Below are 16,797 nucleotides of genomic sequence, written 5' to 3'. Positions count from 1 at the left end.
AAAGAACTTAATGTAATGATATTCTATTCTAGTTTAAAAATGTAATTAACTGCATGATTAATCATAATTTTGATATTTTTAATTGCTTGACTACTCTAGAATTTTTTTTTTAAATAAACTGTATGATGTCGAATGATCTGGTTGAAACCAAGTAGCAAAGTATTAGATTTTTGACCAAATCCTACCAATTTAATAGGAATTGCATTTATGAAAGCAGAATTTGACTCAGCTTTATTATTCATGTGCATCCCTGCACTGAGGATAGAGAGCTGCTTCTCCATATTTTTCTTGACTCCACCCAACTAAGCAAAGATGTAATAAACTTGATGCATGGAAAGCCTGGGTCCCTCCATATGCCAGGAGACTACTTTTGTGTGTACTTCAGCTGAGGGTCCCTAAGCCCTACAGCCAGGGACTTGAGCAGCTTGTGCCGGGGCTTGTGCCACCTGCCCACCTGGCGCTCCGAGCTAGAGACCGTGTTGTCTCCTCATCTGCCACACTTGGGGCTGAACTCAGTTGCCTCCCTCCTACCCAGTGCGTTCTCACTTGGGTGGGGGCGCTGCACTAACTGCCCGCCCTCTTGCTGGATGCTCTGGGGTTCGGGGAAGATGCTCAGGCATCCTGGACAGGGAAAAGGATGGGGCCCCGAGCAGAAGGGGGGATTGGGCAAGGGCTAGCCTTCTCAAGCCCTTGGTTCACCCACTATCCATGGACACTAATGGCTCTGGTCAACACTGCTGATCAGGCTGCTAAAAGTCTGGTCGGAGGCACAGTCAGGCTAAGGCAGCCTTCTTGCCTGTTCTGCCTTTGCGAGGCTCCCAGAAGTGGCCGGCCTATCTGGCTCCTAAATGCAGGAGCGGCCATGGGGGCTCCACACATTGTCACTGGCCCAAGCGCCAATTCCGCAGTTCATACTGGCCACAAACCACACCCCAGAAATTACGTCCTTAGCTGGAGCCTTCACCCACTCTTGCATTCCAATCCCTGACACATCCCAAAGCACCCTCCCACACGCTGAACCCCTCATTTCTGGCTCCATCCCAGAGCCCGCACCCCCAGCTAAACCTCTCGGCCCCTCCCACACACAAGCCCTCTGCCCCAGCCTATTGAAAATGAGTTAGGGTGGGGGAGGACAAGCAACAGAAGGAGAGGGGATGGAATGAACAGGTGTGGGGACTGGCCTCAAGGCAGGACGCAAGGTGAGGGCGATTGGTTCTGTGAGATTAGAAAGTTAGCCACACAACACTCTGGGTTTCTTCGTACTGCTGTGCCCCTCCTCTTTTGGCATAGCGGCTAATAGTTGTGTGTGGTGACCTGGTACTTGGGTTGCAATAGGGTAAGGAGGTTCAGGTGTATGCAGCACACATGCCCCTGGGAATGCCTTCCAGCATAATCCCGCTTCAGCAATGAATGAAGGTCTGCCTCTCTACATCCACCCCCATGCTGTGCTGAAGAGACCCTCTAAGTCCTTCCTCCAACTGGAGCATGCCCAGGAAGACTGTTGTGGCAGGGTCTCCCAGATGCAGTGCTGTTCTTGCACTCTCCAGCTCAGATTTTGGGCAACACATCATAAGTGACTTTTTTCTTCTCTCACACTTTTTGGGAAACACTAATTAATTTTAAAAAGAAGGTATTTAGAAGCAGAGCACATTCCTTACCCAGAAGATCTTGATTATAGTTCAAATCCAGAATCTGAGGATGAACTAACTAGCACGCAGGCAGAGATCTGTTTCTTGTGTATTTTCTGCTTACTTTACTGACAAAAGTAAGTATAACTGCTTGTTTCTCATTATGACGGCTTGCTACTCCTGTCAGCCACTCAGAGCCAATGTGCAATGGCTTCTTTTCTGGCTCATGCATTATCAAAACAATTGCTACATTCAAAATGCAAAATCATCATCATTAGTAATGATGCATGAACCAGCAAGAACACAGCTGGACTTTCATATCCCATTTTTTCCTTATAAAATGATTAATTATGTTTTAATTAGAAGGAAACTACAACTACAATGGCACTTTTATAGTGATTTTTATTTTAAAGGATCTCTTCTAATTTTCTGCTTTTTCCTTGAAGAACACCACATTCATTTTGCTCGCACAAGAAAATCTGCCCTTTTAACTGTGATAAAAACAAGAACTATATCAAATGTGCTCTTCAGTGGAGCTGAGAAAGGTATAGTACAGACTTGGGCAAATAATGGTTAACAGGCTGGACCTGGTTCCCCAGGATTAGCCCCTGGCAAGCCACCGCTTCTATATTTACCTGTGCCTCCGCAGCTACAAGTGATTGCAGCTTCTGTTGGCCACCAGTCCTGGCCAATGGGAGATGCAGGAAGTGGTACGAACTGGGACACTGCGTCCCACAGCTCCCATTGGCCAGGAACGGCACTCCACAGCCAACGGGAGCTGCAACTGCCCGTATCTGTGGAAGCACGGGTAAATATAACAGTGCCGATCCACCAGCGGCTAAACCTGGTGAACCACCGCTGATGTATTGACTTGCCCAATATAATATGAAAGATGAAGCTAGACAAATTCAAAATGGAAATCAGGTGTTGATTTTGAATGGTGAAAGTAATTAACCATTGGAACAATTTACCAAGGGTCATGGTGGGTTCTCGCCATTGCTGATAATTCTGAAGTCATGATTGGATATTTTTTCTAAAAGATATGCCCTAGGAATTATTTTGGGAAAGTTCTGTGGTGTGTGTTATATAAGTCAGGCTAAATGATCACAATGGTCGCTTCTGGCAAATAAGTATTCAGTATACATTCTGCTGTTTAAACCAAAATCTATAAGGGGGTCCACTGAAAATAACATTCTCAGTCTATATCAAAAGCTTGGCCATTTATATATGGAAAATACAGCTTGACTAACTAAAGAAAATATTTGTTCAGTAATTGATTAAAAGATTCCACGGTGTATATATTTATATTTAACAATTATCACTGTCCTATGGCACTGTCATTACTAAATAATTCTATGAGCAACTTTCTTATCGGTAAAATATTTCAGCCTAAGAAATAGGCCTGTAAAGTATATATGACCATATTTAAACTAATTTCATTTCACTCTATTTTTCTCAATCTTACTGAGTGCAATATATTTAGAGTGTAGGCTCTTCGGGCAGGGATCATGTATTTCTCTGCATACCATAGCACAGAGAATATGATCAGAGCTCAACATATTTGATAGGATAACAAGTCTTGTGCATAAGGGAGAAGCAGTGGACATGGTATACCTAGGCTTTAGTAAGGTATTTGATATGGTCTCGCATGATATTCTTATCAATAAACTAGGCAAATAAAACTTAGATGGGACTACTATGAGGTGAGTGCATAACTGCCTGGATAACCATTCTCAGAGAGTAGTTATTAACGGTTTACAATCCTGCTGGAAGGGCGTAACAAGTGGGGTTCCACTTGGGTCTGTTTTGGAACGGTTCTGTTCAATATCTTCATCAACGATTTAGATATTGGCATAGAGAGTACGCTTATTAAGTTTGCAGATTATATGAAGCTGGGAGGGGCTGCAACTGCTTCGGAGGATAGGGTCAAAATTCAAAATGATCTGGACAAACCAAAAAATGGTCTGAGGTAAATAGGATGCAGTTTAATAAAGACAAATACAAAGTACTCCACTTAGGAAGGAACAATCAGTTTCACACATACAGAATGGGAAGTGACTGACTAGGAAGGAGTACTGCAGAAAGGGATCTAGAGGTCATAGTGGTCCACAAAGTTAAATATGAGTCAACAGTGTGATGCTGTTGCAAAAAAAGCAAACATGATTCTGGGATGTATTAACAGAAGTGCTGTAAGCAAGACATAGGGGCTACGTCTAGACTACATCCCTTTTTCGTAAAAGGGATGCAAATTAGACGTATCGCAATTGCTAATGAAGCGGGGATTTAAATCTCTCCCGCTTCGTTAGCATAAAAATGGCTGCCGCTTTTTTTCCGCACGGAGCTTTGTCAGAAGAAAGCGCCAGTCTAGACGCTGATCTTGCGGAAAATAAAGCCTTTTCCGAAAGATCCCTTATCCCTCTATGAAATAAGGGATAAGGGATCTTTCGGAAAAAGCTTTATTTTCCACAAGATCAGTGTCTAGACTGGCATTTTCTTCCAACAAAGCTCCGCGCGGAAAAAAAGCGGCAGCAATTTTATGCTAATGAAGCGGGAGAGATTTAAATCCCCGCTTCATTAGCAATTGCGATACGTCTAATTTATGTCCCTTTTATGAAAAAGGGATGTAGTCAAAACGCAGCCGAGAAGTCATTCTTCAACTCTACTCTGTGCTTATTAGGCCTCAATTGGAGTGTTGTGTCCAGTTCTGGGCACCACATTTCAAGAAAGATGTGGAGAAATTGGAGAATGTCCAGAGAAGAGCAACAAGAACGATTAACGGTCTAGATAAATTGATCTATGAAGGAAGACTGAAAGAGTTGGGCTTGTTTAGTTTGGAAAGGAGAAGACTGAGGGGGGACATGATAGCGGTTTTCAAGTATCTAAAAGAATGTCACAAGGTGAAGGGAGAAAAATTGTTCTCCTTGGCCTTTGAGGATAGGACAAGAAGCAATGGGTTTAAACTGCAGCCAGGGAGGTTTAGGTTGGACATTAAGAAAATCTTCCTAATTGTCAGGGTGGTTAATCACTGGAATAAATTGCCTAGGGAGGTTGTGGAATCTCCATCTCTGGAGATATTTAAGAGCAGATAGGACAGACATTCATCAGGGATGACCTAGAATGGTGCTTGGTCCCACCATGAGAGCAGGGGACTGGACTTGATGGCCTCTCGAGGTCCCTTGCAGTTCTAGCGTTCTATGATTCTATTATATTCTATGATCTATAAATCAAATATTCAATAATTATAACAGCATGCAATTTGGGTAAAGGGGTATTAACAAAATATAATTGGTATGTCTCAAGAATTAAGAGGCAGTGAGAAATTTGTGTGTGACACACTGATCTTGAAAATTCACAAATGTGTGTTATTGTTATGGCAAACTTATGTGTTATGTCATATATAATCAATGTAAAATGAATAGATATAAGCAGGATAGGACTATCGGAGTATGTGGTTAACAAGTATTTAGGAGTGATGACTGTATTATGTATGTAAGTAAAACAAGGCAGTAATGCAAGTCCTATAGGCTAAGACCTGTAAGATTTCAGCTTAGCTGCATTAGGGCTCAAGCTAAAGGAGACTAGATATGAGTGGGTGACCTAAGAGAACAACTTATGGAAAGTGGAGCACTCCAAAAATTATAGGGTGTGAAAGTACAGATAAGAAAAAGGACGACTGGAACCCCCAGGTGTACGCATAAGGTGTTAGGCATAGTCAAAAATCACAAGATAAAAGAAGTGCCATAGCACTGGAAGATCTCATTAGGACCATCCTATGACAGGCCGTTTCGTACACTTTATGAAAATATGCTTATGATAGGTCATCACTGAGAAAAATGGAAACAAAAGACTCCCACCTAATGCAAATCCCAATTAAGGGTGGGGAGTGAAGTAATCCTGGTCATCAGTTCCCCCCAGCTACCCTACTACTGGAAACAACTAACACTGAGCTGGGGGAAGGAACCAGGCCAGACTGGAAGAGTATCTGGCCTATGAAGAAGATTATTAGGCCCTCATTTCATTTAGGGTGAGATATTACATGTAGATTGTTTCTTTAGTGTACTAAGCTTAGCTTAAGTGTATGTTTATTTTGCTCAGTTACCTACTTTGTTCTGTATGCTACCTCTTAGGACCATTTAAATCCTATTTATTATACTTAACAAAATCACTTCTACTTAGTAATAAATCCCAGTGTAAATAAGTACTACCTGGGGGGGGGGGGGATCAAGGAGCCTTTGCATCTCTCTCTTTACATTGAAAAAGAGGGCTAATTTCATGAGTTTATGCTGTATAGCCTTCTATAGAACGTAAAACAGATTTATCTAGGGTTCAGCTCCCAGAGGGATTTTATTCTTGAGTGCTGGGAAAAGATCTCACACTGTACAGCTTTTGGTCTGTTTCTGCAGCCTTGGGAGTGTGGCTCTGGCTCTGCTCCTGAGCTCAAGCTGGCTGGAGAGTTGTGCTTAGCAAGACAAGGTTACAAGGTGCCCCAGCTTTCAGGGGAAGCAGGTTCAGTGGTGTTTCAGCACATCTGGTGACAGTCTCAAAGTGGTCCCGACTCATCCCAAACCCCAGCTTGAGCCATCCTCCTATCAACACTACCCACTGAGAAATCCAATAGACTCTTACAGTATCTCACACCTGTGATCGTTACCCTAGTAATCTGCTTAGTAAAACTTAAAATAAAGACAAAACATCTTACTTATGATTATGTGTGTGGTCAACTATTTTCATTCTTCAGGAAGTCCTAGAGGGTGATTTCTCTAAAAGTGATTTCTACCCTAATAATCTTAAAACTGTAGCTGCACAGAAGCTGGACTCATTGTGCTTTACCACAGAACTATTAATCAATTCAAAATTAAAATAAAGTTTACAGAATTGCGATGGTGTGTCGTAGTGTAGGTGCTGTCTGCTCTGTAACCCAGTGTCCCCCTGCGCTGTGATGTGTGATTTCCACTGACTCACCCACATGTGTATTAGCCCAGACACCTGATAACAAGACTCTTCCTCCAGGGAAGAGACAAAGGAAGGGAGGCGGAGACGAACACCTGGTTTGGGGGCACGGTCTGGGAGTGAGGCAGTCTTGGGCTGGAACCATGAAGGAAACAGACTAAGAAGGGGGCTGGAATCTAGGGGCCCGGGGACCCCATCTCAAGGGGGCTGAGGCATCCTGGCCCAGACTCTTGTAGACACATCACATCTATGCTGTGCTGTATCCTGGAGAAGCAATAAACCCTCTCTTTTCTACTGGCTGGTGGAATCTGTTCTTGCTACTATGGGGCTGCAGGATTGGAGGAACCCCAACTTGCCATCACAGATGGTACAGGCAACTCCTGAGTATCCAGGGAGGTCTGACTGACCTAAGCAGGCAGATGTTTGTATTGTTTTATGCAGACCTGCCAACGACTTAAAAGATGGCTACCTCCAGCTTTCACCTCAGAAATATTTGGAGATGAGGAAAAGTCTGTCACGTCTGGGTCTAAGTCGTGTTTATTCAGATTCCAAATTTAAGAAGGAATTGGATAAATGGTTCTCCCTTTGTCCCAAGTTTAATTGCCATGGTATCATTACAAATGTATTTAGTATGTGACCATGGTGCTTCTGCTGTAGAGTGGGGAGAACTGGTCACAACTAAACACTGCTCAACTAAAGTATTAGCAAAAATATTGTTAATACTGTGAACCTATAGTAAACTGACTCTGTTCCTTTTCAGTTGTTATTATTGAGTGGTAGATAGAACAATGGTTATGGAGAGTGGGCTGCAGATTTACACGAGGACTACTCTCTGTTGATGGAGTAGGTAACTCAAGGAATTGGTAATGGGAGTCTGAGCCTTTCACCTCTGAGGCACCCATTCCGATCTGTATATAGTCATTTCAGACAGAAAGTTGTTACTGTCAGATGCTATTGGGTGATACATGTAAAATGATTTAATGATTTCCGTCCGTTTCTTGGGGACAAATGATCAGATCGCCAAACAAATAAATAAGTTACAGCCTGGCAGCCTTGACATCTGTCTTAACAAAATGAACATGAAGCCTGGGCCAAACTACCCTCTCAGACTTAACAACAGACCTTCCAGATTCAGAGTTATAACCTGTTGGTGTGCTATCACGTACCAAAATGAATAAACAGAAGTATACTGTCTTCTAAGGTTCCTTTTACCAACACTAAATTCAGTTGTAAAATGAAAGTGATTAGTCTCCTTGTAGCTATAGTTACTATCATTTGGTATTACTACGATCAACACTGACAGATTTCAAAGCTTTTTTATTGTACATATAAATGTTAATGAGGCAAATAACACCCTCTCTCATGTGCTCACACCCTCCCCCTCACTGCAGACTACATTAACTGTGGGATATCATTTCATTACTTTGTTGTGTAACCAAACCACCACTCCTGTAATTGAAGTAAATGTTGGTTGTGGGAGCAAAAGTACATAGCTATCATTACATTTTGATTGCGACTGTTAAATTAAAACAAAAATGTATTAAAATGCACGCCTGGGAATTTCTCTATGGAACACTCACCTACCATGCAATTAACTCAAAGCTGTCCACTGAATGACATTGTATATATCTAGATTATTGTATTGAAAAAAAAAAGAGGAAAAAATCTTTAAGTGATTGTTGTTCTTTGAGATGTGTTGCTCATGTCCCTTCTATTCAAGGCATGTACGTGCTCATTTGCACAGTCGGAGATTTTTCCCTTAATGGTATCCATGAGGTTGGCTGTGTCACTCCCTTAAGTGCTGTACTCAAGTACTGGTATATTAGGTACTGCCAACCCTACACCCTCTCATTTCCTTCTTGCTGGCAACTCCAGAGAGATAGGAAGGCAGTAATGGCATGTAGAAGAGGAACACATCTCGAAGAAGAACAATTATGAAAAGGTAGGTAACCATTTTTTCCTCTTTCAGTGCTTGCTCATGCCGATTCTACTCTAGGTGACTCACAAGCAGTATCCTTGGAGGTGGGCTCAGAGTACATTCCTGCATAGGCTCTTGAGCTAGGAAAGCGTCTGAAGAGATTTGCCGCAGTTATGATTATCATAGGAGCTCTTTTGCCTGATTGTAGCAACAGCAAACGCAGGCAGTGACCCAAGAAGAAATTCTTTGAGCAGATACTGAAGATATTACATTAAGTACCCAATGGTTCAAGGTCAGTCGTGACCAGTCTAACTAGAACAGACGCAGGCAATTCAGGAAAGTGAGGAAGGGTGGATCCTGGGAAGTGACTGGGGCTCAAAAAATGCCTGCTTCTACTTTCTTTGGCTCCTTCAATGACCAGGCTGAGCAGATGAACAGGAAGATGATGGGTGTTTCCACTAAGACACCTTGTCTTTCTCCTGCAGGTGCTCAGCTGGGGTTGCCCCCAGGTCCTAGACTGGGGAGGCAGAGGATGGAATGGTTTCCTGGCATGCTGAAGGGTATGAAAGCCAAAGAGTGGAGGATGGCATGGCACTCTTTAAGGTTATAGAGCTTTGTGTCCATGAGCTCGGAGACAAGCCATTCTCCCTCAAACAGGAGGTCCTGAAGGCATCTCCTGGGATAACCTAGACGACTGCAACCAGGAGCTGCACTTCATGGTCATGGCTGAGATGACTACCCTGGCCGCTGAGTCCATGGCTTCTCACGCCATCTGCAAAGCCATTCTCGCCACTACAGTGCCTTCTTTCACTAAAGGAGCAAACTGCTGGGCTGGTTCTGTGAGAGGGCCTCTTGAATTGACTAAGGAGTTTTTTAGATTAAAACAGTATCTGCTTAACGTGGGCTGGGGACTAGACACGCAAAATTGCAAGCTGGATGGGCAGCACAACCCTGGGTTGGTGGAGGAGAGTATAATGTTAAAGAGCTCACCGGACTCCTCTGCAAACTCCTCAATTCTTAACTTAAAATTGGCAGTCACCCTTTTAAGGAGGGTCTGATGTTCCTTGAAGTTGTTAGGGGACTGCCTGTCTAGAAGAGACATGCCACCACTTCATCTGGAAATGACAAATGCCCAGCCAGGGGCAAGACAGGTCCCTCTTCCCTCTCTTGGGATAACTTCTTAGCTGTTGGAACAAGCTGCACTGCCCCTGCATTTGGATTCAATATCGTGTTCTGACTTTGGTGTCAGAAATGCTATTGATGGTTTGTCCAAGGCAGTAAGGTGGGAGTATTACAGGCACGCCCGATGGGTTCCAGTACAGCCACCGAGAAAGGCACTGTAGCTGCTGCAAATGCAATACCAGTGTCATGGGTTGGCAGCGAATCTCCGAAGCGAGGGCTGAAGTCCGGGTCCAGTCTAGGCAGTTGCCTTTCTGGTGACCTGTAGAGGCCTGAATCTGCCAAATGATTCTGACCAGTGAGATGAGGCCAAGAATCGGTGCCTGCCTAATGAGCAGTGCCAGGGAGGTGGAAATCAGTGCCACAATAGGGAGCAATCCCGCCCTGGTCAGGACCAACGTCTGGGAGACTGTCTAGGCGAAGGTGACTTGTGCTGCAGTGATCTTTGGTGGGAAGCTCATTGGGAGGACAGGGATCAATGCTTCCACTCCAGGGACCTGAGCCTTCTGCCCAGAGACTGAGGGTGCAGTGCCGGGTTCCTAGGCCACAGAAATGGGGATCTACGTCTGCGGTGCAGGGAACAAGCATGCTCCACTGCCCCATGGGGAGGTTCTAGGACCAGCTTGACCTTGGCTGTTGGGCACCTCTTAGCTGGGTCTGGAACTGGTACAGCATTTGCGGGGCCAGTTGGCATGCTTGTTCTTTAGCCACTGAGGGCTCTTTGGGCAACAGGGGCTCTAGGAGAAGCTGGGGTCCCCCGCTACATCCAAGAATTGGAAGCAGATCTTTGGCTGGGGGAGGGGGTCTGAAGCCCTGCAGCGGTACTCCATGAAGACCTGGAGCAGGCACCTAGCCTGACATAGGCACATTGCCTAAAGCCCCTTTCCCCTCTGGTGACAGGGAGTAGGGGGCCTCTTCGTCCTTTGCTGCTTCTTAGTGGAGGAAATGCCCAATGCCCTGCACCAATGCCCAAGTGCTAGGTGTGGGGTCCAAGTGGGAGGACTCTGATGCAGGACTAAGCGCAGCCTCCTTGAGGAAGGCCCTGAAGCAGATATGTTGCTCCTTTTAGGTTCTAAGGCAAAAGATTTTATAGATTCTACACTTGTCCTTTCTATGGGATTCCTCCAAGCACCTCAAAAAGCTGTTTGGGGAGGGTCATTAATAGGCACCGGGCATGGTTTGAAGCCAAGAAAACAGGGCCTGCTGCTCTGGGGTGAAATTCCAGATGGGACTGTATCTACCAAACTAACCTAACACTTCACTTAATGGCTAAGCACCTGCATATTATATAGAAAGAAGATAGACAATGGACTATGAAGAACTACTAACACTCATGCAGTGCAAGACAGGCACTCCAATCAAACATCCTGAGCAGTAAGAAGGAACTGAGAGAGTGTAGGGTCAGTGGCCCCCAACATATTAGCATATGATATCACGAAGGCAAAAAGTTCTGATGACTGTGAATGTGGGCGTGCACACAGCTAGCATGGAACTGAGATGAGCAAGCACTCAAAGAAGAGACAAATACTCTCAAGAAAGCAAATGCAGACAGTAATTTGAAACAAGATTCAAGAAAGCATATTTTTCTCCTGGTCATTACATAAAGGGATTAGTTTTCAGTCTGGTTCCTTTACATGTCACTTGAACGTATGGTTTGTGTATATATGCCTATAAACTTATTTCAACTTTTTAAAAGCTTCAGAGGGGTAGCCGAGTTAGTCTGTAACAGGAAAAACTTAAAAAGAACAAATAGTTTGGTAGCACTTTAAAGACTAACAAAACATGTAGAATCATGAGCTTTTGTGGGCACAGCCCACTTTGTAACTCTTCACTATGGAACGGTCCCCTAATGTCTTTATGCAAAGGTAACTCCCTGAGAGTATAATGTTTTAGTTTGAGAAAGAAGGGGTAATCCCTTATAAGACAGAGTGAATACTGCAAACCCTTTACATGACAACATAACCTCATTTACAGCAAGTTATAATCCAGGGGTGGGCAAAACGACCTCCGTGGGCTGGATCAGGCCTGCCAAGTGGGTTTATCCAGCCTGTGGACACCCTGCCGCTCCCCTACCCCCAAGCCAATCAGGGCCTGAGGACGAGGGGGTGGAAGGGAGTGCGTCTCCTCCCCCGCCAGTGGTGCGCGGCGCTTAGAGTCAACCGCCAGGAATGACTCTAAGCGCCAAGCGACGCTGGTGGGAGAGAAGACTTCACACACTCTCCAGCCCCAGACCCTGATTGGCTTGGGGGTGGAGATAGCATGCAAAGTCTCTCACTCCCTGGCGGTTGACTCTAAATGCTGCGCACCCCTTGCAGGATGGGGGAAGGGAGGGAAGAGACTCTACTCTCTTCCTCCCACCCTCAGGCCGTGATTAACCTGGGGGTGGAGGGGAGCACGTGAAGTCTCATCCCACCGCCAGGGGTGCAGGCACCTACAGGAAACCGCATGCTGTTCTGAATAGCTGGCGGTTCTCTCTGGGGGGTGGGGTGGGAACAAAGACTTCATGCACTCCCCCCACCCCCAGGCCAATCAGGGTCTGTGGGTGGGGAAGCAAGAAGTGTCCTCGTCCCACTTCTTCTTCCCAAGGTTCCACCCTTCCACCCAAGGCCCCGCCCCTTTCAGGTGGCCCAGGGCCACTTCAAAAATTTCTAAAGTGGCCCCCTGGCTAAAATGATTGCCCATCCCTGCTATAAGCCCTAATTCACTAGTTATATTTCTTCAATATAAAAATCATTGGATTTAGAGTTACTTTCAAATTATGGCAAAAAGAGCATCAAATATGTGTGTGCTGAGGAAGCTGCCACCTGAAAATGAAATTGGGATTCTGTTCCTGGAATTGCTGTTCTATCCTGTCGACAGCTACCAGCCCAGTCCATTGCTGAAAGTAGCTCTGAAACAGTGACATTATTCTTTGTTGGGTATATGTAGTTTAAAATAAAAAATCCATTAATTCGTCTCCTGATTTAAAAATGAAAAAATTCAGGTAACACAACCTCTACTTAATTTGTGCTGTGTTACTAGATCATTACCTATATTCTTCTAAAGAGACAAATTCCAGTAGCATTTTCAGCCAGTTTCTACTGGTTCTTAGTTGGCCATTGGCTTGGGAACAAAGCAACAAGTTCTACTGCCCTGCTCCCTCCACAGAAATCAAGAGACACATGGAAAGATTAGAATTCAATCACTAATAGAATTTTCACTAGAAGAATTCTTGAGCAGAAAGTACAGCCTTATTTGCTTTCTTATGTAGTTTCCAACACACCTACAGGCAAATAAAGGTGAACCAGCACGGCAAATTCAGCTCGTGGACACCACTTGTGTACAGAGATACAGCCTACAGAGACCACAGAATTCAATATGCTGCATCTCTGCTTGAGACAAGACAGGACACTGTATGCTGTGACCCGTAGTCTATCCAGGTCTCGTTCCACGTTAAAAATAAGAGTAGTTGCAATCTGCTACATTTTATACAATTTAGGTGGTGTCTCCTACCAAAGGCAAGTTGTCAGTCAAACACTTGAAGCCAAAGTTTGGGAGCTCCCTTCCAAAGGCATGTAGCCATCAATTTCAGAGAACTTGAAATAACTCATCCAAAAGCTGATAGGCTCTGTTACTTGTAGAAGTTGAATTATTTGTTCCTGTGAATGTAATGTTCACAAAGGACAGACACTACATGTGCTGTCTACTGATAAATAGGTATGCCACCTATTTTCCCAAACAACAGAAAACTGCCTAGAAATTATTAGTTTAATGATAGTGACAAAGGTCCTTACCCGTGAAAGCATTTGTGGCCTGAAAACCAGCTTCCTGCATACTGCTCTCCCAGCGAAGCTTGTGATTCCAATCTTAACCTGTCCTTTACTAGAGGCAACTGCTGGGCTTGAAGCTGTCAAGTCACTTCCATCTTAGCTTGTCACAGTCCATTTCTCTCCCCATTCCAGCATTTGGCATCATCCAATTCCCACCTGCTCCCAGGTTCTTTGAGCCGTAGGCACAAGGGATATGCACTGAGCGCAGACAGCAAACGTGCGACAATCACTTCAGCCGTCCAGCCAGAGGATTTTGGCCATGATGAATTTGAAAGTGAAGACAATTGTTACACTAAGATATTATTTCCCTTTTAAGATTTAGTTCTAATCCACTGTTCATCCAGCATCATTTTTTCAGGATTGAGCCACTTGTGATGTTCAATTGTTTTATCTCTCTTGTGCGTCTCTCTCCCCTTAGACACATTCACTGTGAAATTAAAAAAGAAGAGATTATGTTTCCTGATGACCTGTAGCAACATTAAAATTAATAGACTCTGGGAAGCAAAAAAAACAAATCCAAAATACATTATTAGGGATTGATTGTACACATTAAAGGAAATCTTTAGAAGGCAAATATTATTATTTTGCTGAGATGCAAAGTGTGACCACACAGCTCTTTGAAGTGCAAAGAGAAACAGTGCTGAGGGTGTCACTGAGGACATGATAGGATTTACATTTCAAAAGCCATATTTAGCAGAGAAGGGGCAGCAGTACAATAACAAAACTGCTGTTAAAAGGAAAAAGAAAAACACGAAAGGCTCTCACATCTCATCTATTCACCACCAAAGTAAGATCAGCAGCACTTTATAAAGCTGCTTCCTTTCTTTACTGGAACAAGATGTGGAGTACTGCAGACCGTGAACCTGTGTGTGAGCTTCTAACTATTGTTTTCCATGGTTAAAACCCCCTTTGCAGTTAATTATCCTATTCAAAATCTCAGTTGCAGCACAGAAGGCTTAGCAAAGTTAAAAAACAGGCTATAAAGCGGTGGCACTCAACCAGGATCCAGGGCCCCAAGGAGTGGTGTGAGGTTTCTGGGGAGCCGCCAAGCAGAGCCAGGGTTTGGTTGTGCCAGGAAAACTGGAACTGCTGACAATGGGACTGTTGTTCGTAAGACGGAATGGGAGGGGCTGTTTGGAAGGACACAATACTCTCAGTGGCCACTGGTGGCAGCAAGCCTGCAGGGGAGAGTTATACTGCAGAGTGACCACTAGGGGCAGCTATACCACCAAAAGAGTGACTGGCAGTGCTGGGGCTCTGACATCTTGCCTGCCACCAGACCAGGTAAGTGGGGTAAGCCTTACCCATTAAGGATGAGGATCACTGGTTAACGTCTCTAGTGTATATGGAAAATATATGCACTGCTCAACACACTGCACAGAATAGAGTCAGTTAGAGTCTCATGATACATTTATCAACTCATCATCCTTTATCCCTTTCTATTGTCTTCTCTTCTGCCAGTGTTTGGAAAACAGACCAGTTTAACAAAAAGTGGAACTGACAGAGAAAAGTGGCAGCAGTAGGTAAACTAGTGAGTGGGTTTAAACCCTGTAATAATATTTTCATACTGTACAATTGTTAGTCAGAGCCAATCATCAGTAGTTCTTCCTGGAACAAGAAGTGAAACCAACACACACTTTCAAACACTTCCCTACATATCCTAAACTGTTGTGCAGTACTGCTGTGCACTGTTCAACAGCTGCTGCTTTCCACCCTACTGAATTATATCAGTGATATGGTTCCTAATGTATATAGTGGGCCTATGTAAACCCATACACTTGAGATCCTTTTGGATGTCATTAAGTTTGTTCAGAATGCAGGCTTCTCTAAAATCACCAATTTCCACCCTTTCTTTCAAAAAGCCCTACAATGAGGTGATCTGTCATTCTAGACAAGAAAATTAGCTCCCTCCAGATTCAGTCATGCTCTTTTGGGGTTGGCCGGGGTGGGAAGATGGGTCTAGGCAAGGAAGAGGACAAGTTGACAGAGTAGCAACCGAAGCATCCTCTTTCCTGCCCCATCAAGAAAATGAATCTATGGCATTTTAAGACATTTCCAGTTTGGCAAATAAAAGGCCAAGATGCAACCCAAATTCCAATCCTCACTGTATTGCTACAGGAGCTCTTCACAGGGCCAACATGCTGTTCTTTTTAGAACAATTGCTTGGATGAAAGTCATTTCACAGTTGCTTTCTTTTGGTTGAAGCTGATGAGTCCAAGAAGCCAACTGTGAAATAAGCAATGTTGTAAAAAAAACCATCAGGAGTCCAGTTAGCTGGTAAGGGTTGGAGCAGCTCCTCGCCCACCCCAGGCAGTAGGCTGCTCCAGCCTGGAGGGGCCCACACAGGCAGGCGCTGTTCCTGCTGGCTGGCCAGAGCAGCCTGTGCCTGTGGTGGCCCAGCCCAGCTTCCCCCCACCTTCGCCACAGGTTACATGCTGGCTCTCCAGAAGCAGAGCCCCCCTGGCAGCTGGCTGGCAGCCCTTGCTGGCCCCGCTCCCAGGAAGCCAACTTCTTTGTGGGCTCTGCAGTATAAAGCCGTTACATAAGCGTCACACTGCAGACCCTGCAGCACGTGTAACCACTAGAATTTTTAAATAGCTACACGGTTACATTTTTAAACAACTTTTTACATTCCTAGTTCCTACAGAAAGTACCTTCTCTGTCTCCCTTCATCTCAACAAAAGCAGCGGCACAAAAATAACCTGAACAATGTGTAACTTTAGCTAGGGCTATCTCAGCAGTTAAATATTTCAGCCAATTAGTTCATCGCTAATTCCAATACCCACACGAAAAAAGTGTACTTATTGACCCAAGAAAATTACAAAAAGGATGACCTTTCCAAGTACCTTACCTCAGACGCTTCCCAATTTCTACCCTCTCAGCCCCATTTCTGCATTACAACCTAGCCCTTTACTATAAAACAAGTTCTTAAGCCATTTGTTCTCTCTCCACTGACACATCTTTTATAGGAGAGGCAAGTTGGCAGTGCTTCCTTCTTGTAGCAGATGGTAGTTATGTCAACCATAAACCTCCTGGGAGACCCAGGCAGGGGTGGTCTTCTGCCAGATAATCAAAACATGAGATAACGCCCTTTGGGTGAACAAGGGAGAAAGTTCACAGCTGGAAGAAACCCCCTCCCACAGAACTAGTTACAACAAGCCAATGTTTCCAAACATACATGGCCATACAATATTTGTGCTGATAAGAATTTCTCTCGTGCATTTTTACACACGTATACACACACATAGCATGTTCATAGAGATGAGTCAGCTTCTGAGCCTAAGTAAAATTTTCTTTCAGTTCTTTTTTAAAA

The 16,797-nt window shown here is 44.3% G+C and overlaps 1 protein-coding gene across 2 annotated transcripts in view; it reads right to left on the bottom strand.

Moving 5' to 3' along the window:
• LDLRAD4 (low density lipoprotein receptor class A domain containing 4) overlaps window positions 1–16,797 on the bottom strand; it is a 445,713-nt gene that overhangs the window by 256,330 nt on the left and 172,586 nt on the right. For both annotated transcript variants that reach the window (XM_075921018.2, XM_075921020.2), the window contains exon 2: window positions 13,449–13,911. In XM_075921018.2, the coding sequence (XP_075777133.1) occupies window positions 13,449–13,488 (40 nt within the window). In that variant the 5' untranslated portion in view covers window positions 13,489–13,911. The remainder of the gene's footprint in view (window positions 1–13,448; window positions 13,912–16,797) is intronic.

The sequence above is a fragment of the Pelodiscus sinensis genome, chromosome 2 (genome assembly GCF_052426305.1).
Source record: "Pelodiscus sinensis isolate ZL-2025 chromosome 2, ASM5242630v1, whole genome shotgun sequence".
NCBI lineage: Eukaryota > Metazoa > Chordata > Testudines > Trionychidae > Pelodiscus > Pelodiscus sinensis.
Note: the sequence above shows the minus strand (reverse complement) of the source record. Positions and strands in the feature narration are given on the sequence as shown.